The sequence below is a fragment of the Gallus gallus genome, chromosome 3 (assembly GCF_016699485.2).
Source record: "Gallus gallus isolate bGalGal1 chromosome 3, bGalGal1.mat.broiler.GRCg7b, whole genome shotgun sequence".
Taxonomy (NCBI): Eukaryota; Metazoa; Chordata; class Aves; order Galliformes; family Phasianidae; genus Gallus; species Gallus gallus.
The window spans coordinates 105,842,434-105,866,258 of record NC_052534.1 but is presented as its reverse complement, the minus strand read 5'-3'; the positions used below and the strand labels follow the sequence as shown (position 1 = coordinate 105,866,258).

The 23,825-nt window shown below is 41.2% G+C and overlaps 1 protein-coding gene across 2 annotated transcripts in view; it reads left to right on the top strand.

The window, feature by feature from the left end:
- The window catches only part of INTS9 (integrator complex subunit 9), a 67,888-nt gene that overhangs the window by 29,637 nt on the left and 14,426 nt on the right, over positions 1–23,825 (top strand). For both annotated transcript variants that reach the window (NM_001031100.2, XM_046938965.1), the window contains exons 10-14: positions 3,843–4,023; positions 6,115–6,175; positions 14,981–15,152; positions 20,180–20,304; positions 21,621–21,788. In NM_001031100.2, coding sequence (NP_001026271.1) covers positions 3,843–4,023; positions 6,115–6,175; positions 14,981–15,152; positions 20,180–20,304; positions 21,621–21,788 — 707 coding nt within the window. The remainder of the gene's footprint in view (positions 1–3,842; positions 4,024–6,114; positions 6,176–14,980; positions 15,153–20,179; positions 20,305–21,620; positions 21,789–23,825) is intronic.

Genomic DNA, 23,825 nt, shown 5'->3' with positions numbered 1-23,825 from the left:
CCAAATCATGTGTTTTAGCAAGCCGCTTGGTGGTCACTAGTGCCTTAAAAACTGCAACAGCTATTTGCTAAGTAAACAATAGTGAGGCTGCTGTTAATTAAAATGCTTTTAAAATATTAAAGCTGTAGTTTGGACCAAAGCAAAATCCAAAAGATGAATGCATATAAACAAGTGTGTTACATATGTAGATGCAGGTGGGTGTTTATTTGAGCAAGTTGCTCTGGTTTACAGAGATAAGGATGTGGTGGGGGACCATGTCAAAGGTCTTGCAGAAATCTGGGTAGTAATTCTACGAAGAATGCAGTGATAGAGCAGTGCTACTCACACATCTACCCCAACATCAAGAGAAGAAAATAGCAGATCCATTTTCTTGTAAATGAGTGAAGAATCATAGAATCATTAAGGTTGGACACGATCTCTTAAGATTGTCTAGTCCAGCCATCCAAGAAGTCCAAAAACCAATCGGTTACTGTGAAAAGCAGTAGCGTAGGCAGGCTGAGCACCACAGACTTCATGTTTTCTCATTCCCAAAATGTTTGAGCAACTTCACGAGAAGCTCAAAATACACTTGGTAAGAAGATAGTCATTGGAAATTTACCAAAAACGTGTATCATAAGGTAATGTCACTTTGTGAGTAAGTGTTGCTAAGCGCAGAAATGGAAGTGTGAAAATTTCTCCTTGGTCTCTGTTTTCATCCCAGCACATAGAGTTGTAGAAGCTGAATCCCACTGTTACTGAGTCACATGCATGATCTGCTCTCCACGCTGTGTGTGCTGCACTGAAACACACTTTGTCTTGTCGCCGAGTTTAGCCCCAACCCCCTTTTTATGGTACAGCACTGCCATACCAGCACTCCACAGCTTGAGAAAAGCAGTTGTATTTTTACATCGCTTTGGGCATCATCAGCAAAATTACCAGATTATTGGTGAGGACAGTTTTGGAATATTTTGCGTGCGTGTTCGGTCATGCCTTTCTGTGTGTGCTCATGTTTATATAAAGCATAAAAGAGCACAGTTTGCTTTTTAGGTGCCAACTTGACCTTGCAGTGGCAGCTGTTTGAAAAGCAAGTATCTCATTGTGAGCTGTAAATTGAACAACTTGTTATGGAGCTACTGAAGGAGACTAAATTTGAAATGCCAAGATTATTATACAACTTCTTTCAAGAGACTGCATCCATCAGTCACAGAGATAAATTGGGCTTTAAACAGCTTTCAAATATACATGTCCTCTTACTGACAACTGTAGGAAGTTGTACAGAGAGCCAGATTGGACCTGCTACTTGCATGGAAAGCAGTGTGCTTGTACAGGTGTTCATCTCTGTTTTGGAGAAGTTGGGAGGTAGTCCTTCCCCCTGTACATAACCACAAAGAGCACCCTCAAGAATTAGTGCCCACTATCTGTGGTGAGTGAAGACAAAGTGGCACCAAGGAACTGACTAGTATATTAAACCAAAAAGGTTGACACACAACTTGCCAGGGGTGGGAGGGTTGTGTTCCTGCCTTCCCCTGTCCAGAGGACTAGGAGCATTCACCAGACCACTTTCAAAGGTACATTGCTGTGTGGCCAGAAATAGGAGATTCGAGGGGCTATCGAGCCTGGATTGGTGGGCTGATGTGGGGATGGAAGAGTGTTCCACTCCCTGGGTTGTGATTTTATTTAGTGCAAAATGCTGACCAGCTCTGTAACTTTCCTGGGAATTGAAGTTGGAGTTGGCATCTGCTCAAAGGCCTTACCCTCTATTATGTTCTCTTTGGCCCCAGGAATCTTGAATGTCTGGTTTTCACCAGAAAAAAAAAACTTGAGTTTCCCATAGCAAACCAATGGCTGCAGGGAAGGGAGAGCTGCAAGTTCAAAGTCTGAGGCTTAATAATGAAACCCACATTTTTCACAGCCTACACAAATTCTTTAACCAGTCCATTATTAGATGAAATCTTCCTGCTGCCTCTTGAAATTGAGGAGTTCAATATTTGTCTTAACTGGGTGAACTGACATCTGAATAGAAGGTACCTTTTCCAAGGATCATCATAGAATCACTTAGGTTGGAAGGGACCTTAAAGATCATTGATCTCCAGTCTCCATGTTGTGAGTTGGTTACCCCATCACAAAATCAGGCTGCCCGTGCAGCACCTCCAGGGATGGGGCATCCACAGCTCCTTTGGGCAGCCTGTGCCAGTGCCTCCCCAGGAGACACATACCTTGCTGTTTGAGGCAGTATCCTCATTCAGGGCAGAAGTGCAAACATAGGCCTTTCCTTAGCGTTTTCTACTGATCACTTCTGCTCTCTGCATCCGCTCTCTGTCTATGCTGCATTCTTACTACTGTGGATATAGGTACTTACCTTTCCTTTTTGTGCATTTTTGGGTGCGTAATGAAGCAATGTAAATTCTGCTTCGAGAGCCAGAGGCTTAACTTTCAGCCCCCAGATGGCTTTGAAAATATTGTTCTTAATCTCCTCATTCCTCCCTTCACATCCTGTTTATAGATGGGATCGTTTAGACTTGCCCATGTAAGAGGGGTAATATAACACATTGCTGGGATGTTTTGTAACTTCCCAAGCTCTAGGAGAATGTAAAGCTTTGCTTTTCATATTCACAATTATTTTGATGGTAGAGTTTGTATGTGGCTTGGAGAAGACCTGAACAATAAACCCACTACACTGCAGATAATGTTGTATAATACAGATCCAATCCAGGAGATGCCTTTGGTCACTGTTGTTGAGAGCAACGTGTAATAGGCACTGGCTCCTAAAAGAAGTTAAGCACCTAAATGCATGTAAAAAAATCTCACTTTGGAGTCTATGCATTTCCCTTGACTCCATAAAACCTTTAAACATTCAGCCATAAAAGTCTTCTTTGAACATGTAGGTGGTGCAAAAAGACCCTTAATGTGCTAGATCTGTACCCCATCAAAGCTTGTCAATAACTGAAATCAAGGAAGTGATTACGGTGAGATTTAATATGTGCATTTTCAGGCTCTTTCACAGCTTTTTGTGTAATGCCTTGACGCATAATGTTCCTGCTGCTGCAATGCAATTAACATCAGTAGATGGTTTTACCCCATGACCACAGATGAAATCTTAGTGAGGCAGCTATTGCTGGACCAAGTATTTCCTCTTTCCCATAAGGTACAGCACTTCTGTAATTCATTTTGCTAAAACCTGAAATATTTGCTCTGTCCTTGCATTTATACTCAGATGAATCTTGATTACAGAGATTTTCTTTCCCTCATCTTCTTCTCTTGTCCAATGCTGTCTGCAGCTTGTTGGGGTTTTAAATTGTTCTTGCTATGATGAAAAATATTTAGAACTTTTAGTAAGGTGAAGCACTTCCCTCACCCACTTCTCGCTCTGAGGGCTGTTTGTAATACCCGTACCTTCAGCCATTCATCTAGCACAATGAAAACTGAACACAGAACGGTTTACCATCTTCAGTGCTTTCAGGTGAACCCTGTGAACTGTTGTCCTTTATGTCTGGTGCACAGGTAATAGGTGGAGCAGGGTTTATTTTGATGATGTTTCATGTCACACTGGCCATTTGTCTTCATGTGCCAGTGCAAGACTGCCCTCTCGTGTCAGGAGTTTTACATCTGCTCAGTTTATGTGCCCCCCAGCTAGCGGAGTATTATAATCATTCACTCTGCTAAGCCTGAAGAAGACAGTAAATAAATGTATTTAACAATCAGAAATGTTCCCCCGGTTCATATGCGTAACATGTTCTGCTAATTTGTACAGTAGGGTTTTTTCTTCTATACCTTATGCTAAAGGTACTTTTTCTATACGTTGTACTAAAGGAACTCAGAGTTTATATTTGAACCCTGTTAATTGTTTTTTCTCTCTCCTTTAGCTATGACTGTCCGGAATGGAGGAAATGTGTTGGTTCCCTGTTACCCCTCTGGAGTAATATACGATCTGCTGGAGTGCCTGTATCAGTATATTGACTCTGCTGGACTCTCTAATGTCCCTTTTTATTTCATCTCACCTGTTGCCAACAGCTCACTTGAGTTCTCCCAGATCTTTGCTGAGTGGTAGGTGTTAAAGGACTGCTTTATTGGGCTCAGTTCACACACTTGACTGTGGGAAATAGATACACGTAGCTTGTGTCTACTTGACATGTTCTAGTTTTATGCTTCTTTAGAATTGTGAGCAAGGGTGTATGTGCTCATGTAAATAGATCTTCTATAATTAGGGAAGCCTTGTTTCCTGTAGAACGTGGGAACTCAAATAGTATGTGCTTTTTAGTACTTTGCACTAGTGATTGAATGATATACATGACTTGAGTGACTTTGAAATATGCCTGTTTGCAAGTCACATCCAGTGCTCACAAGATGATTCCATGGTCTCTCTACATAGGGAAAATAGATTTTTTCCAACATAATTTTGTTGAGGCAACTTAATTTTTCTTTGTAAGAAAAGGCCAACACTATCCTGGGCTGCGTTATCCAGAGCATTGCCAGCAGGTCAGGAGAGGTGATACTTCTCTGCTCATCTCCCATGAGGATACTTATGGAATGCTGTGTTTAGTTCTGAGTTCCTCACTACAAAAAAGATATGGTTGTACTGGAGCGAGTCCAGCTCCAGGTAACAAAGGTGTTCTTTCATATTTGTAGAGGCTGAGAGGGCTGGGACTCCGGTCTGGAGAACAGAAGGCTCAGAGGAGTATTTTCAATGAGTAGAAATACCTGATGGGAGGAAGTTTAGATGAGGGAGCCATGCTCTTCTCAGTAGTGTCCAATGAGAAGAAGAGGTAATGGGCACAAATTAAAACACGTGAAATTCCATCTGAACAAAAGAAACACACCTTTTTTTTTTTTTTTAAACTATTCAGTGAGTTGTTAAGCACTGGAACAGACTGCTTAGAGAGCTTGTGCAGTCTATTTATGGAGATATCAAAATCTTGCTGGATGCAATCCTGGACAAGTAGCTGAGCGCAGTCGAGCAGAAGGTTGGAACAGATGATCTCAAAGTGATCCCTTCTAACCTCAGATAGTCTGTGATTCTGAGCCATGAAAAAGAGAACCCAACCACTTGAGATTGCTCCCAGTTTTTTTACAAACTAAGATGAGCTTTCCTTTCTTCCTCTGGTGGATTGTAAGGCAGCTCAGAGTGCAATGAGCCATTGAAGCTCTTCTTCTGCCTGCTATGTCTAGCTGGGACAATTCAGCCACCCAAGTGTTCAAACACCATTTCTTTAAATTCTCCTTGGCTGTAGAGGCTAATCTTCAAAAGTCAGCACCAACATTATAGCTGTTTTCCAAATACTTGTGTGTAGGGTAAACTTTTTACTTAGGTGGAAATGTAGACAGACGTTATGACACCTGTAACATGAACATTTGAGGTCAGAACTGAGGCTGATTTTCAGGGATTCTAGCCTTTCATTTCTACTATTCAGTCATTTAAAAGAAATTTCCCATTCGTAGTATCTCTTACTCTTGATTAAATTTAGTTTATAATAAATTGAAGAATATATCAGAAAAGGATATTGTTTCCCAGAAAAAGCCACCAGGACATTGTCACTGCAGATAACTGTGACTGTATCACACAGACCTCTGACAAAAATCTTTGTTTATCTTCTATAATAGGATGAATCGGGGCTGTGGCTAGAGCTGATCAACAACTTCCACTATTTATTGTTTGAAAACAAAAGATCGATGGAAAATAGCAGAGAACAGTGAGCATTATGCCAGGATGAAGGGCACTTTGCCAACATTATATCTGCAATAATAAAATGCATAGGGGAATTAGATTATAATGAATGAAAGGACTAAATTGTTGCTGAGAAGTAGGATGAGGCAAGTGCAATTTCTCTGCTGAAGGGTAATTGGGCTTTGGAAAACTTACTGGATATTAGTTACAAGTTTCTTTTCAACTGTAGCGGGGCTCTGTTGTGTAATACTTTCAGCTGCCTAGCACTTTCTCCAAGTGATCTGGCTGTGACTGAGTTATTGTGTCCAGTAGGTGTTGGCCATGGGGAAGCAGCAAGGCAAATTAGTGACTTTGCTCCTGATGGCACAGGCAAGAGATGGCTTTCTCCAGCAAAAGTGAAGCAGTAGGTGGCAGCAGATACTGCAGGATGTTTGCAGCTCTCTAACCCTACTTGTTTTCCTTTTCTTGTAAAGGTTGTGTCATAACAAACAAACAAAGGTGTATCTTCCAGAGCCTCCTTTTCCTCATGCTGAGGTAAGTAAACCATAGTGTTGCTGTTTGTTAAGATCTGAGAGCGAGTATGTTTCAGGAATGCAGTTTCCTGTGGCTGTTGTTTTCCTGAGGAGCACTATTTCCGAGCTTCGTGTCATTATTCATCCAAGTTTTTTTTCCTCTTCTTTCTGTGATTAATTTAGGAGCATGGGGGTGGAATGAATGATGGTGTTCCCTCAACTCAAAAATTACCATGATGTTTATTTCAGCATATAACTTACGTATGCTTGCCTGTATTTCTTCTCTGCCCGCAGAAGGCTATCTGGCGTACACATGGATCGATGTTTGCTCTTATCACACTGCAACCACGAATATTCCCTTTGTCCAAGCAGCTTATTTCTGAGTCTGTAAAACTAAGAGCTTGTTATCAGAGACAGCTTAGTCATCCCGGCTCCTACTCCTTTAGCTGAAACAGGCACCATGATGTCTGCTGCAGGAGAAATGATATCTTGAAATAGGGAGTTGATATAAGAAAGTTGAAGCTTGCAGTGCTGTTACTGGCAATTTTTAAGTGAAATTACTGAGCTAGCATGTTAGTGAAGAAAAGAGAAGGTTCCTGTCTTTAAAGAGGATCTTCCCTGCTGTGCACTGTGGGAGCATCATTTCTGCATCAAAATACATAGTTTGAGGACCATCCAGACATTTAAATAAGCACAGCATAACTTATGCTTTCAGTTATCTTACCTGTCAAGAAAGGAAATCTCCTATTTCCTCCACTGGGAACAAGTAGGTTTGTGACTAAAGTAAATGAGAGGCAACTGGGAGAGGAAGAGATGGGACTGAGAAGGGATTTTAGCTAACTCCTACCTGCTCCTGTGAGACAGTGAACCCCTTGGGGTGTGTGATCTCAAAACTCTTCTAGTTTGTGAGATCAAAACTTTCTGGTGGGATGTGGAGTGAGTAGCTTTTGCAGGTGCAAGAAACAAAATGCTTTTTTCCCTGTGAGGCAACTTGTGCAGGGGCTTGTTATGGAAATTGACACTACCTGTCATATTTATCATCTGTGGGTGCTTCAGAAGCACTGGTAGAAATAGGATCTGACCAGAAGCCCTTGCTCTTTTCAGATGTTTGAATATATTTCAAAGATGATGCACAATGAATGATGAGTAGTCTGTTACCAAGAATAATGCAGATTGTAAGGCACCCCTTTCTTGTAATCAAAAATCTTATTCACACCAGTAAATCAGTCCCAAAGCTTGATCTCTGAGTAGGACTTTTTGCAGCTGTGCTGCTGGCTATGTTTTGTAATTTCCCTTGCATTTGTGTGGTTCAGGGTATCCTTGCTGATCCACAGAGTCTTTGGCTCACTGACTCCTACATTTTTCTTAAGACATTGCTTCAAAATTGTAATTCACAGTATGCACTGGAACTGGCAAATTTAAGTGAAAACCCTTCCAAAAATGAGAAGCCCTAAGCCATCTTAAATGATGGGTCTGTCTTTGTGTTTATAGAGTGATAACTATGTCCTCTAATTTTTAGGACATTTTATGTGCTCCTGAGGCTTTTTGATAATGAGATTTTGCCAAATTATTGTTTAGCTGTTGAATGCTCAGTGCTACGTGTATATTGAGGTAATTATCTAGGAAAGGATTCACAGCAGTGGATAATGGGTCAGTTTCCTCCCGATCCTCCTGACAAAACAAAGTGTACAGAGGGAATAATGTGACTACCAAAGGTGCTTGACAAGGCCAAATCATGCTATGACCCACAAAGCTAGGGGTATTTTACCATGTGATGCACCAATAACTTTATCTAGACCCATGGGTGTTATTGCTAGGAAGCCAGCCTAAGGCTTCCTAAATTTTTGCCTAAATGACACAGTAGCATGCATCCACACCCTTGTGGCTCCCAAACAATTAAATGACTGTTAAATGCCTTTAAATTATTAAACTGTTAAACACCCTTTGGCATTTCAGTGCTGAGCTGCTGTCTGAAGTATTGCACATTTCACAGCAAGTCATCTAACACAACTGAGATAATCATTTTGAGTGGTTGCTTACAGCTGCTGTATAAACACTTGAACGTGAAGCAACCTGCACTGACCCCCGCCTGCCCTGTGATGATCTACGTGACCTAATAGTTCTCTTCATTTTTTATTCCTGATATATACTGCCTGTTTTGCAAAGCCAGTTTGTGTGTTGGCAGGCAGTGGCCCTAGGCACACAGCAACACTTTCAAAAGCTTGCCTAGCAGCAAAACCAAAGGAAGCTAATACCCAGCAAAGGAGGACTGAGCCTGCTATTTCATTTTGAGGTCATAAATCACTGAAGTTCAGACACGCTTGAGAGCACCAGATCAGATTGCTCCTTTCTGTTTTGTGAGATGCACGGGTTGGTTTTAAGCAGTCAAAACATACTGAGATTTCTGTAGATGACTGACACCTAACGCAGCCCCACTCATCAGCACAGCACCAAGATGGCCACGTCAGGTAAGCAGTGCTCACCTGGGGCTTTTGATTCCTTGTTGCTGCCCTGCAGGGGACAGCTACCATCAGCCTTTTCCTCTGGTGATTCTCAAGTGCTTTAGGTTGCATTACGGTGAGACCCACAGCTGGAAGCGGTTTAATGCTGTCCTATTGCTTCCAAGGAGAGGTTTCTCCTGTGAAATACAGAGGTAGAGCAAACAGTGGAAATGAGAGGGGAAGGCTGCGCAAAATCTTGCAGCATATCTTGCTGTATATGTAACTTATATAATGTGAAACTTCTGCATAACCTTTTCTCAGCACAATCTTTAACAAATTTATTATTTTTCCCCTGTTCTATCCACGCACACCAGACTCAGCTGCTGTACTGTTTTTGATGTAATTTTACCAAGCAGAGTGGTGTTTATATAAGGCCTGGCCTCAATGCTATGGCCATATCATCAGTGTAGGAGGAAGCAAGGGCTTGGACTCATGGCTTCCTGTTCCTAGGCTGGAGCCTGAACCAGCAGCCAGCCTTTTTTGTCATAGGTAAACACTGTTTCAAAATCTGTGACTCCACAACCTCACGGTGATCAGCTTTGCTTTCTAACACTCAAGGAAATTTTTAATGAGTACCAGAAACAGGCAGTGAGTGATCATGTCTATTGGATAGGTTGTTAGTGGAGAATTGCCTTACATTTTTCAAATTAATGGTGAGCTTGTGCTGTGTAAACTCTGCGGAAATTGTCCATCATGAAAAGATTTGCTTAGCTGCTCACTTGTTGGAAGAAAATAAGGAATTACTCAAACATGCCTTTCGGTTACTAGCAAGCATTAATAACGTGTTTGGCATGATGCATCAGAGAGGGACAGGCCAGGAAATAAGCTTCTAATTATCCACGGAGCAGGTCCAGCCCAGCTTGCTGTCTGGTCCTGAAATTTGATGTTCTTGTTAGATGTGCAGACAAAATTTGAAAGCAAACAAGGAAAAAAATCCTCCGAGGTGCTGATAGTCTTTTGCAGCAACGAGTTCCAGTGGTGCCTCATGCATAGCATGAAAGAGCATCTTATTCTTCTCTCTGTACTAAGCCTTTTAAAGCTTTTCATTCCCTTTGCATGGAAGATTTCCAGGTTTGTGATTTATGTTACCTGCTCTGAACTCATTCCTTGTTCTGCTGTAGTGAACGAAACCAGACACACCGTTCAACTCTGCAGAGAACCCAAAACACTTCTATTCCCTCCAGGTTACTTCCTCTTTAATGGAGTAGTAGATGTTCAACATATCTCCTCCCACACAATCACTGTGCAGAATTTATGATTCTTTGGGGTGGCAATTTGTTTCCTAGCATCCAGTCTGAGTGAACAGGGAATATGCTTTCCCTCTGTAGTGAGCAAGGAATGTGGGCTAAAGTGCTTCAGAGATGTAGGTGGAATTTGAACATCAATTCTTATTAAAGTTAATATGAATGGGATGTCCAGATTCTCACACAAGCTTTTGAAGTCTCAGCTGCAGCCAGTTTCAGCTGGTGCATTGCTAAAAGGACTGCTTTATAAAGGCATTTCTCTGTGATCACTGGGGTGGGAGTTGCTGTGACGCTGTTGGAGGGAATTTAGGATCTGGAGTTAAACTCCATTCCAGGCAGTAAATTCTCAGAAGGAAAAACTGGAGAAATATAATGGAGAAACAGTCAGAGAAGGGATGGATCTCTGTGGGTGGCTCACCTCTATTCTTACAAAATAGTGGCAGTTCAGTTTTTTGCCAGTAATTAATTATCATAGATGGGGATTATCATATGATGGGGAAGAGGGGCTCCAAGCTTAAGGTTCCACAATGCCTAACTGAAGTGCAGTGGAACATAAATCAGTAATTTATTTTGTTGAGGAATGTTACTGTGTTATTCTGGTATTCCAAAACCAACTCGTGGTGCTTTACCACATCCCAGGAGGGCATGGGAATATCCCATCCTATCACAGCCACAGCTAAGGAATTAGAATCATAGAATCAACAGGGGAGGTTTAGGTTGGATATCAGGAGGAAGTTTTTCACCCAGAGGGTGGTGACGCACTGAACAGGTTGCCCAAGGAGCTGTGGATGCCCCATCCCTGGAGGCATTCAAGGCCAGGCTGGATGTGGCTCTGGGCAGCCTGGTCTGCTGGTTGGTGACCCTACACATAGCAGGGGGTTGAAACCAGATAAGCATTGTGGTCCTTCTCAACCCAGGCAATTGTATGATTCTGTGATCATTAAGGTTGGAATCGACCACTAAGATCATCTAGATCATCAAACTATCACCAGCATGCTCACTGAATTAGTCACATCCCTGACCATTTTAAGAGGAACCACAGATCCATGGATTTAACATTCTGCACCATCCCTTTTGTGCAAGCTGAGGCTATATGAGTGAATTGCAGAATTGTTCTCACAAGGCACAATGAGAAGCTTTCACTCATTTTCCTTTCTGCTCAATGTTTACATAGCTGATTCCAGGCTAAGAGATAAATGAATCCAGACTTTGCGATACTTCTCTAAATGGCTGCAACAGAAATATTTGCAAGGTGATTTATATTGATCAGAATTTGCTGGTGGAGGAAGAGTTTGAGTTTACTGTCCTCTTACTTAGCATCTGTTTGCAATGTCAAGGAGAAATGGCTAGGAAAAGCCTGTTTTTCTGTCTGAAAATATCTAGGAAGGGAGTAATATTGATTCTGTGGTCTTAAATACTGGCATTTATCTTCTTTGTTTTTGCTTCCTCTTCCATGTACCAGTTCCTGCATATTGCACTGAAAGCAATAAATACCTGGAACTAAATGATCATATGTATTATATTTTGTTTAACATTGTACAGAATGAGGCCCCTTTTAGCACTGGTCTTATGAAGGAAGAGAGAGAGAGAGGGAAAGTCATTCACACATCCCTCATTCATTGATAAGAACCACATCTGTTCAAAATTCTGGATACAGAGCACGCTCACAAAAACACACGGAGTAAATAGCAGTGTATTTTGGCTGACTTCAATAGAGGTACATGAAGGCTCTAGAGATTTATCCTGTTTGTAGCAGCAGTTGCTGACCCTGTAAATCAAGTGTACTGCTTTAAAGGGAATAATAACCATTTGGGATTTAAAAAAACACAGCAGTCCTTTGTCTCAGTTCAGTGCTTTAGCATCCTCTATCTCCTAAGCTTTCAGTCAATAAACGTTCTTTATGTACAAAAAAAAAAATGTTCTGAATGTTGTTTACAGAAATCAGTCCCATTTTGAAAGTATGGACTGACTAAATGCCACATATTGGCCCTGGCCCAGCCTTGGTTGGAGTTCTGAAGGGGGCACAGTAATGACAGTTGTGCTTATACAACCTTTTGCATCTGTAGGTATAAAAGACCCATGCAGATCATTACAGATTTAGTCCCCTTAATGATTTGTGAAATTTTGTTGGACTTGTTTTGCAAGTTCAGCTCCATATATTTTTGATAGGGTGATTAGAAAAGATTTTGCTCTGGATAATAAAATCTACCAGCTGCTTTATCACTGGAGTGAGTAGAATGTCTCTAAACTTGCTTATGTAGCCTTTCACCCCTGCTACGTTCAACTGTGAGAGGTGGAGATTGTGAGCTACAGTATGGAGCTTCTGTGGGTTTACCACTGATATCTTCTACTATAAAAAACAGTTAAAAAGTCACCACACCTCAGGAGATGGTGCTAAGGGATCCAACATAGCCATTCTTCCCCTTGAGTTAGCACCCCGCTTAGAAGCAGGGCACCACAACATAATGCTCAGTGGTTTGTTGCTGAATCTTAAAACACATTTTCAGTGCTCACAAAACCCAAAGTCCTGAAACCTGCATTACTGGTCCCGTGTCTCTCTTCAAGTATTAGGAAGGAACTTGAGGCTGCCGTAATGCTTTGATAGCAGTGCAGCTTTTTGTGTTTATGAACATACAGTGGACATCTGTATGGGTACAGCAGTGAAGCAGGTCTCACGTGTTAGCAAATCTGAGTGCTGCTGTGTACAAATATGTGTAATGTTGAGGAAGCTGAGGGTAAGGATGCTGGAAGAACAGTCTGAGACTTTCAGAAGCATTATGTAAATGGCAGCTGTGAAGGTGCCTTTCATGTAGCTGCTGGTCCCTGACTAAGTTTTAATCTGTAGTGTCACATATCCCCTTTGGTCTTTGGAGTAGAAATTGCCCCCTTCTCCACCCAACTGGAAGTGCTTTGGCAACTTCGGTTTGGCACTTTTGACTTCCCTTTTAGGCAAGGGAAAAAACTCATGGGTCCCTTTCCTCCCTGTTCTTCTAAATGCCAGTGGGTTTTTTTTTTTGTGTGGCATCAAAGTTGTTTTGCCCATTGTTTGCCAACCTGCAGTTTTTGTTACTGGAGCCAAGTTTAGATTCTAAATATTGCACTCCAGATGTGTTAATCGGAAATCTTTACCAGCCTTAATTGCAAGAATGTTTGCAGGATTGAATACATATTAACTGCTAGAGCAGTTATTGGATGTACTTTCAATTTTCCCTTTTGAAGACTAAATAGCAACCTGGTGTTACTAGTAAGCTGCAGAGTGTAGTGGCCCAGCTTCCTCCTTTGTGACCCAAGGATCCACATGACAGGAACAGGCTGTGTCCACCTGCAGTTTCCAACTTGTGTCAAACCCCAGAAGGAATGATACCAGTCTCGTTCAATTCCAGTCATCCAGGTACTGTGTGGCAGTTTTAAGCAGAATGCATGGGAAGCAAAATCACAGCAGAATATTTGCTGTTAGCAATTTAAAGTAGATCAAGCTCAGAAGAGAAAGATACGAATATTTGCACCTGCATGCAACCAGCTTTCAATTACTAAAAGGTCATAGAGGGTAAGTTTGTACATTATCTGTTCTAGCACCAAAGCATATCTGTAGGTAGTGCCAGCTAGAAGTTGAGTGTAATAGGGTTGATATTCTAAATTCAATTAAGAACCTATTGTGTAATAACCTTAAGTTCTAAAGTGCTTTGTTGTGCATTTGTTGCCTAGATGCTTAGAGATGTACCAGAATTTTCAGTTTCCATAACAATGTATGCAGGTAGGTGCACAATCTGAGTTAGATCTACCATGGCAAAATATAACAAGTAGAGGAGAATCTGAAAAGATGAGATGCAGTTTTGAGAGACCAGAAAAGCTGCTTGTTGTAATGTTCATTTTTAGTTCCTCTTTTGGAAATGAAATATGTTACAATGAAGAGAAACATCTTGAGTGACAGAGTTTTAGCTAGAAAGGGATGATGCATGTATCGTGTTATGACACGTAGTGAAGAGCATGCTGTTTGCTAATTAGTGATATTGTCTGGGGTTTCAGTGCACAACTGCTGCTGAAATGTGTCACTGAACCTTGCATATGTGAATCATGTAGTTTGGGCAGCATTGCAATGGATGGCAGGAGGCAGCAATGTGTGGAGAGATCTTTGAGAAAGAGTTCCTCCTCCTAGAAGAACTGGCTGGCAGAGAAAGTCTTGCCCCTGGTGTTTTCTTAGTTCAGCATGTGATTTCATTGTTTTAAATTACATGCTTTTAAGAAAACCAGGTTTATTTCCATGGTGGGGTTAGGATCTTATATCTGCCAAGAAGATACTTGCATAATATTACGTGGAAGCACACAACACGCTAGTCAGCTGTATTGCTTTTATGTTAAAACTTACTTTACAGATCAGAAAACAGAGGCAGGTGATATAAAGCAAAATTCTCCTTCAGGAGTGCCTGGGTAACTAAACTTTCTTATCTTAGTAAAGAAATCTGTTCTGCATGCGTAGGGCATGCATGTACGTTACACTCTGTTTGCCACCTCCAGTGACAAGTACTTCTTATTGTTCACTGTTATTACTCATTTCAGTGATAGAGAGGAAGAGACAGTCTGTTCTTTCTTGTGCTTTTCCAGAGGATTTGGCTTTGTTTCAACCCGTTACACAGATGAAATTCACAACAATGTACTGCTGAGGGCAAAATTGCCTGTATTGCTGGGATGCAAGAAGACCAGGTTAAATGTCAGTACCCAGAGCTCATGGCAAATAGGAAAAAGTAGCTTGTTTTGAGTTTGGCAGTTGAGCACTCTGTTCACTCCAGGAAACTCTAAGCAGGGAGTGTTTGCAGTTTCCTCTCAGTTTCTTTGCTGGTACCAAAGAAATGAGAGCAAGGACTTGGAGGCACCTGGCCCCATGCTCTGACTTCCTTTTCATAACATTTAGGACAGTAATGACTAAATCTACTGGAAAATTTAAGGAATATGTAGGAAGGGGCTCTATGATGAAATACGAATAACCTGTAGAATATTTATAATCATACGTAAATAAACACTCGGAATTGCAGTGCACAGAGGCATGAGAAGTTTGTAATGTCTGAATTTTTGTTTTTGTTTCAGCTGATTCAGACAAACAAGTTAAAACATTACCCCAGCATCCATGGAGACTTCAGCAATGACTTCAAGCAGCCATGTGTCATTTTTACTGGGCATCCCTCTCTAAGATTTGGGGATGTGGTTCATTTCATGGAGTTATGGGGAAAATCTAGCTTGAACACTGTTATATTCACAGGTAAGTAAAATGTGGTTATCATTACAATTAGCAATAAGTTGTGCTCTGGTGAAGTGTGGCTACATCCTTCACTCATTTGTTCTGGAGCAGAAGTTTCTGACTCCAGTAGGAGCTCTTTTAAATTAAGACCCCAGGATTGAGTGTAGTGACAAGTGTAATTATTGTGCCATTTAATTCATTTTAGCCCTGCAGAGCCAACCTTTGCCATGCAGAGTCAAACCTTGCCATTTCTAAGCAAAGCCTTTCTTGTGCACAGCAGTAAAATGCCTACAGGAAATTAATTTTTGGATTAGAAGCAGCTGGCTGCAAGTTAAGCTCAGGCAAGACCTGTCTCCATGTTCCATTGGAATCACCAGCCTTTCCTCACACGTTCTGCTGCCCTTTCGTCAGAACCTCAGACTGCTGCTCGACTCCTTAGTAACCTTGTACAACCAGTCTGTTTCTAAAGGTATTTCTGTACTGTCTGCTGGTCAGTAAGTGTTCACCCCATGCAGACTTAGCAGCAGTGGTTTATGCCATTGCTGTCTTTTGGTTGAACTTTGTTTTTCAGACTCTTTTTAGCTGACACACACATCTGTATCTGAAGCTGAAGGTACAGCTCCAACTAAGAACCTGGGGAGCTATTTCTCAGTGATTCAGGCTGCCAGGGGCACAACAGCTCCATGTTTGAAGTTCCTCCACTTGTCCCAGTATGTTTCTAATTTTAATGGATTTAATGAATCAAGCGCTGGTCCACCTCAGAGTGAGCTGTGATCTCTGCTCCTAAGGGCAGCTGCATCTCAGGACTGTGTTAGTCATTAACGGCAAGACAAGGTATTTAAAAGAGAACGTGAAGCTTCTGGGAGATCTAGCAAATGGGATGCCTCCTACAGTTTGATCTTCTTTAGAAATGCTTCAGCACCTTCCCTCAAAGTGACGTTCTAAGTGCCTCTCTTTATCCCCAGTGTGTCATCCAGACAGAACTCTACAGTGGGCACTGTTCAGACGTGATCATTAAAGCCATCGCTACAGGTTTTACGTGGAAAGAACTCTATTATAAACAGGAGAAATATTAAATACAATTCTCAGTCAGATAAAAATGTTGTGAATTTTGGACTAGCACAAAAATAATTAGAAATGGGGAGCAGAACGCCAAGTAATTGATCAAACCTACTCCCACAGCAAGTGCATGGTGGAGTCCCACCAAGTTTATTTTCCCCCTCTTCTTAGTGAATAGGACTGCTGGGAAGCACGTAACCTCCTAAAGCAAACAGATTTGGAAAAGGGTTCTTTCTTTCCTTCTTCTTCTCTTACCTGTAGATTTTAGGCTAGTGATAGGCAAGCCCTTTTGACTCTTACAATATTGGTATGAAAACATGTCACAGTATCATGACACTGTTACACTGTCTTGGAAAGGAAAGGTTATTGGTAGATTTAATGCAGTATGTAATTAGTACATGCTTCCCTCCTGCAACAGGATGGAAGATACAAAGGAGTCCCTGCTGAGCAGATTAGAAACTTCAGTCTCAAGACTGTGTTTATACTGGGGAATGGTGCAGGATACCACAGTACTAACTTCATAGATGTTATGGTACCCACCACTCCTCGGGGTAATGTCAGGAAATATGCCCTAATTAGAGTAAGCAGTAAAAAAGCAATAGAGATATACATTATCTTGGAAATAGAGATTCTTACTCCATTTGGGACCTCTGCTGGGTTGTGTATTTTGTGAACTTTCAGAAAATCAATGGCATTAATCATGTTGTGCAAGTGCTACCCACCATCAGTGAGGATGTCAGAAACTGTTCTTTAATGGCGAAACATCTTATTCTGTGCCTTCTTGTAGGAAGAGATAATTGATCTTTCCATATCAAGCTAATCCTTCCATGAAATAAGGAAATAGAACAGGCTTCTATTAGAACTTAGCTCTGGCAAGTTGTTAAGGTGTCCAAATGGAGGACGTAATGACTCATGGATACTTTAGGTCATGGTCTTCGAAATTCATTCCCAGTCTATACTTCAAGTAAATCTCCAGTTGACATTTATGTTGGTTGTAGTGACCTTTGAGTGCCCAGTGGTTCCAGGCACTTCTTGTGGTTTGTTACTTAAATTTGTCTGTGGCTTTTTGTCTTCAATTTCTATCTCTGCCCATAGGCATATTTACTCAGCAAGAAGTTCCTTCTTCCTTATGGCTGTCTCAGCTGGAACGAAGACTTAATTGTCTACAGAAATTCCTAGTAGATTAAATTCTCCTGGTCTTAGTATCTCCGTTGGAAATCTGGAGCACTTCGTTGAGATCTAGGTTTTTTATTATTAAATTATCTAGCTTCTCCTGTTTTGAGATAAAATTGCCTGGAGTTTTGGGAGAAATGTGTTCCATTGAAGGAATGTGTGACAGCAGATCACGTTCTAACTTTTCCTGTTGAAGGCTCATTGTTTCTAGTAGTTAGGACCTTTAAACTACAGGGCAGTCATACTTACTAATTATGATAGTGCTTCTTTAGTCCACTGGAGCTAGGTAGTCTCTACCTATCCAATTTGTGATGTGAAAAACAACTATAAGAGAATACAGACTAGCACAGCAGCTGCAGCCAAGGCAGGACGCAAGCTGTGAGTGAGGAATAGAGCTGCTCTGCTTGCTTGTGTCATCTGCATATGTTACCACAGAAGCAACATTGTATAGATTATTGATTAAACATATTGAATTCCACTGAGCCACAGAGAAGTTCTAGAAGAAAACATGGTAGAAATAGTCCACTTCTTGCTCTCACTCTGATAACTGCAGTGCGTTAAAAACTAACTCCCTAGGAGATCTTAAAACAGCTCATGCATGCCACATTAGTGCTGTACAGTGGAAGATTTTATAACTGTGTCACACAGTTGTAAATCAGATGTCTTAAGAAAAAGCTAAAGACCTGTAGTTCTCTCAGAAAATGCGTCCTTGACGAGTACTGTCTTCCATCATGCAGTTGAATTCTGTTTTTTTAGTATCTTCAAAGCAGCAATTGCATTATATTACCAGTTCATGTTAAGACTAGCTCCAGTTCTGTTTTCACATGTTTTAAATGTTGAAAGTCCTGTGTTAGAGTCACAATTTCAACCTTAGAATTTGGGTATTGGAATTTTTCACTTTTCCATGCCTACTTATGTCCTCATTAGTTGCTCAGAGAGACTGCAGATTTGGTGCCATTTTGGATACTTAGAGCAAGAAATACATGTGTAGATTATCTGAACCTATTGATTCAAAAGTATGTACTTTGAGTAGTTGCAGCCTCATGACATTTTCAGAAACAAACAGTCAAATCTGTGTCATCCATACTGCCAGATGGAATGGAAAAATTCTCTTCTAATAACTTTTTAATTTACTGTGTGCAATTTCGTTGTACATCTCTAGCAGAGTGGTTGACTTAAGTTTTCTTTTTTTTTTCCCCCAGCATGTTTTAAAAGGTCCTCTGGTTTAATCCTATTTGACTATTGATCTTTCTTCAACCAGCTACTTTCTCAGTATTCTTACTATTCATTGCTATTTATTGCCTCTTTTTTCATTACTGTTTTTGGGCTTTGATTCATTGGCACTAACACATGTGCTTTTAACTAGCATGGCTTTTTGCCCAGTATAAGTTTTGTTTCATGTTTGGCAGTTCATGGCTTTTGAGGCATCCAATAGGATATTCTCATACAAGTATCATTTTTTTGTTAATATTTCTCACTTAGATATTCCCAGGCAGCTACACTGACACTTGCTTTAAACTCAGTTAAATTGCCCCTTTGACAGTTCCAAACGTGTATCATTAGCTGATATTATTTTCTGTTGTCACAAGGTACATATAACCACATCATGACCACTGATACTTTGATGTATCAGATTTTTAGGCTAGCAATTAACTTTACCAGTTGAATAAGCTCCAGCATTGAACGTTGGATACCATGTTGGATACTCTACTTTCATTAGTAAAATGTTAAGGTCATTATTTTTTGCGGTCTGTGTGACATACCTGGTCAGCCCTTCTTTGATTCCCCCCCTGCCCCAGCCAGGCCACCCAGAGCAGGGTGCCCAGCACCACGGCCAGGGGCTTTGGAAGACCCCCAAGGAGGAGAACCCACAGCCTCTCTGGTCCTGTGCCACGGCTCCACACCCAGCACAGAAGTACTTCCTGATCCATGGATCCTACACCACGTCATGTACCAGACCTTGCATTTTTGATTCATGCACCAAAAAATAGTAAAAACAGTACTGTATGTTGTATTACTCTGTGTGAGTCAAAGTACATTCAGTGCATGGCTTTTCCCTGGCACACCACCAGTCTCATTTTTCAAAGTCAATGCTAAAAGTACAAGGGGAAATTGAGACTTACTAGGTCTAATAAAGGTATCAACTAAAAACATGATCACAGCCCATCTCAGCTTCTGGGTAGCCCCTAATGTAAGCAGCCTGCAGTTCATACTGACCTGTCTCTGCTGGCATAACTGAAAGGCCCAATTTCCTGCCATTTCAGTGAGAGAGCACCTTACAGATTCTCTTTGGTTGTATTAAAATGTAGACCTTTGTTTTTTCACCTAGCACTTAGATTAAAAACAAGTGCTGGAAAGAAAAAGGGGTTGCAAGGTAATGTGTTTGCAGGAAGGGATGTTTGCACAGGTTTAGCCAAGATACAGTCTTTATGCTGCATTCCTGCCACAGTGAAAAACAAGCTGACATTTGGGTTAACTTATGATACCAAAACTTAGACATCTTACCTTCTTTTACAGGATCTGATTAAAAATAAGAGATAATGGTTTTGCCTTGATTAAATTTGTTATAAAAGTCATGCAGTAATGTGTTCAGATGAAATAGTATTGCTCTATAGCTTGATTAAGGTAAGTCTAATTGGGGGGTTAATTTTCATCAGATTAACTGAATGGGGGAAGGAAGGAGGGAATAGAAATCTATAGCAGAATTAACTTTGCTATAAAACAGCTTGGCTAGACTAGAATGTGGAATGAGAGAGGAGCCGGGACCACCTTTGTTCTCCGTAGGCATTCCATATTTTCAACATTTCTCTTTTCAGAACCAGATTTCTCTTATCTGGATGCTCTGGCTCCTTATCAACCTTTGGCCATGAAGTGTGTTTACTGCCCCATTGACACAAGACTGAATTTTATTCAGGTGTCTAAATTGCTCAAAGAAGTCCAGGTAATGAATTCTTGTTGCCTTTTCTTATGTTTCTTCACACATTCGTCGGAAATAAATAACTTGATTGTGACTGTTATGTTAAATAATGGCAAAATAAGATAACACACAGATTTTTTTTCCCTATAAGAGAGCACACAGAATGACACTTCTCCATTATTATTTTTCCTGCTTGTTTAAGTTAGCCTCTTTGCGTCTGATACAGTCGTAATGTGAGGTGTGCCAAGCGCCGATCATCCTTTGTGCTCTCAGCTTTAACCATCTCCTCCATGCCTGCAACTTAATTCTGCACTTGATCCTTGCCTTGATTCTGGCATCACTGCTTTGGAGTCCCACTCACATGTTACTTATAAATCAACTGCTTTCCTCATTCCATTTGCACAGTCTGTCCTTCTTTGTCTAGGAAGAAGGACAGAGCTTTCAGGTAGTCTCTGCTTCACCCCCTTGGCTTTTTTTGCTTTAGTGGCTTCTCCTTATCCATCCTATTTGTTTATACTGAAACTTGCTTTCTGACTCGTGACATCATTAAATTAACACCCCATATTTTTCCTGGCTGAGCTTTTCCCTTGGATTTGTCTTCAGCTCATCATACGCAAAAACGCATGTCCTTCCAAACCTCGTAACAATGTCTGGATCATCTTACCTGCTCATTCTGTGACCTGGCTTGTCATTGCACAACTGGTGGAAATTACATTGCTTGTTTTTCTTCCTCCATGTAACTACTGAAGTATGCTGTTTCCAAAGCAGCTGGCAGAAACTCTGTCATATCCTCTGGCTTCCTTAAATCCTGTGGTGATCCCTGTGGTAATCAGCTTGTTTATGCTTTCTTTGTTAATGCATTGCTGACAGGTCGTGAAAACTCAGAGTTGCCTATTTTGCTAATGTTTTTGCAGCCTTGTGTTTTGATGCATTTGCCTCACTCCATGCCATTTTGCGATGGTCTGCGCCACTGCCGTATTTGCTTCCAATTTAGATGACAAGCATTTGGATCAGAATGCTATTGAACATTTTGATTTTTTTTTCTCCTTATGGCAGCTAACATGACTGCTGATATTGATGTAGTGATTAAAGATACAAATTTAGGGCTTGTTACTCTGGGCGCCGTCTGTATACAAAGTAAATACTGCTTGTTGCCTGGGCGGTTTCTTTCAATTCTGATTGGATCTTCTGGATTTCATCTTTTTGATGTTGTTTTCATACAGTTAAGTTAGCTTGCTAATGCCAATCCGCAGACCTCCTTGTGGCAACAATTACTGATGTAGGGCAGTGCACAGAATCAACCAGGCATTTCTGTAAGTCACCACAGTCCTCTTTTCCAGCCTCTCCATGTAGTTTGCCCGGAGCAGTACACTCAGCCACCACCCTCCCAGTCTCACCGTACAGATTTGATGATAGACTGTCAGCCTCCACCAATGTCCTACCGCAGAGCAGAGGTCCTGACTCTTCCCTATAAGCGACGCTATGAGAAGATTGAAATCATGCCAGAAGTAAGTAACAGAAGGTGGGGAAAAGATGTGGCTTCTGCTCATGCTTCCAGCTGCATTTCAGTAGCCAATTTGACTAGACTATCTGTGACTTACTGTTGACTATGAGCACACAAAGCATTTTTTGTCGAGTAGAGTGTTAAGAAAGCATTTTTGAAGGGAATTTCATGCTGTAAATTAAGAAGAATTGGAAAAATGAAACATGTTGGGCAAGTAAAAGGTATCTTCAGGTTAATTGTCCTTTGCAAGGACACATCATGTCTCCATCTACAGAACAAAGGGCAATCTCTGCTAGCCAGCTATGAAGAAAACCAGTCATTGTCAGCTTAAATATGAGTAAGCAGAGCCACTGCAGTTTGAAGTAGTAGTACAGGGCCATGGAAGGGATTGAGAGAGACTGGGAGTTAGTAGCCAGGACTTGTCTTTCTCTTTCCCCAGCTGTACCTGCTGTGTACCTTTCCCTTCAGGAGCAGTATTCAGCTGAATGTTAAAGACACTGCAGTAAAATGGCTCATTTGTGTTAGAACGGTTTCAATAAATGGTTAATTCCTATGGACTCCCAAAATCCAACAGGTAATGAGTTGCTTGTAGCCATCTATAATATGGACTGCTTATGGCTGCAACATCTATTAATAATTTATTAAGCCCGTAAATTTTATACAGATGTGCTCGTAATAAAAACAGTGATTCATATTCTAGCAGATATGATATTAAATATTTTTTTAACAATTCAGTTAGCACAGAGGTGTCCTTGGATCAAAGATGACAGTGGCATTTTACGAGAAGGTGTTACTGCACTCTAGATATTGAATATACAAGCCTGCTTTTCATCAGAGAGCATGCAGCCTACCTGCTGTTTTGATTCCTCTGAAGCCATGGGTTTTTCCTTAAACTCTGAGGTTGTAACTGAGGCTTTATATTTGAGCCTATCCCTTGTCAGCCCTGTGAATTGGGTGGGTACCAGCTTCTCTTGCAACCAGTATGCAAATCAGCACACATGCTACAAATGAATATTTGCCAACCCTCGTGCATTGTGAAGCTCTTAATATAGGAGAGGGTTGTCTAAATCACAGCTAGGCTGATGCATGAGTTTCGTGCTCTGTCAGAGTTCTCCTGGATGATTTGCACAAGTCTAAATATAAGATGCAACTGAAAGCGGAAAGGGTGAGCACAAAGGCACTGAGTGCTGCAGAGTTTCTTGGCAGAGTTTATTAGTCCAAAGGCACTGCTATGCTCATGGGGCTGAAATGCATCAGAAAACGAGTTCTTTTGCTGGGCTGAGTGTTTGCAGCAAGATCCCTTGCACTTGAGGCTCAGCAGGCTTTGTGGATTTGGCACCAGTAAGAACATGCCTTCTATTTCTCAGCTCCAGATCTCCATTGGCTTTTATGTGCCATCTCCCTGAAGTGAAAGGATTCTTTCTATAGATTATAATAAAAATGACACATGGAAATAATCGTGCTTCCCAAAACTGCTGGGATGTCAGAGGGAAGGCGCATGGTAGACAATGTGGTATTCACCAAGCTGGGACTGGTTATCAAAAAAGCATGCAGAAAAGAAAAGCAGTTTCTACTGCATTCACTTTAAGTCAGAGTGTTCAAGCAGAAAGATGCGTGTATAAGAATATTGACAGAAACTGCCTTTTTTCTCCTCTGTCAAATACATCAAATTGCATTCATGCAGGAGTCCCGGTTTCAAAGCTATCTGTCCACTCAGGGAGTGGAAACATCTCTTGTGATTTTTCACATCCAGGTATTCTCCCTGGGTTCCAAAGCTGCTGTTCTCAACTCAATGCAACAAGCTACTTGGTGTATAATGGCTCTCCTAAAAAGGTTAAGATGACAGAAAAATAGATCAGAAGGCTGTTGTCCTGCCACACTGGGGCACAGTGGAGGGAGGGAAGTTCTTCCTTCCCTTAGGGTGTTCTTTGAGAGTTAGAACCTTTGTGATGAGAGCAAGGCAGTGATTCAGGGCTGTTAATAGGATACCATTTCCCAGCACTGAGGTATGCAAATCATCCTCAAAAAGAGATCTTGATCA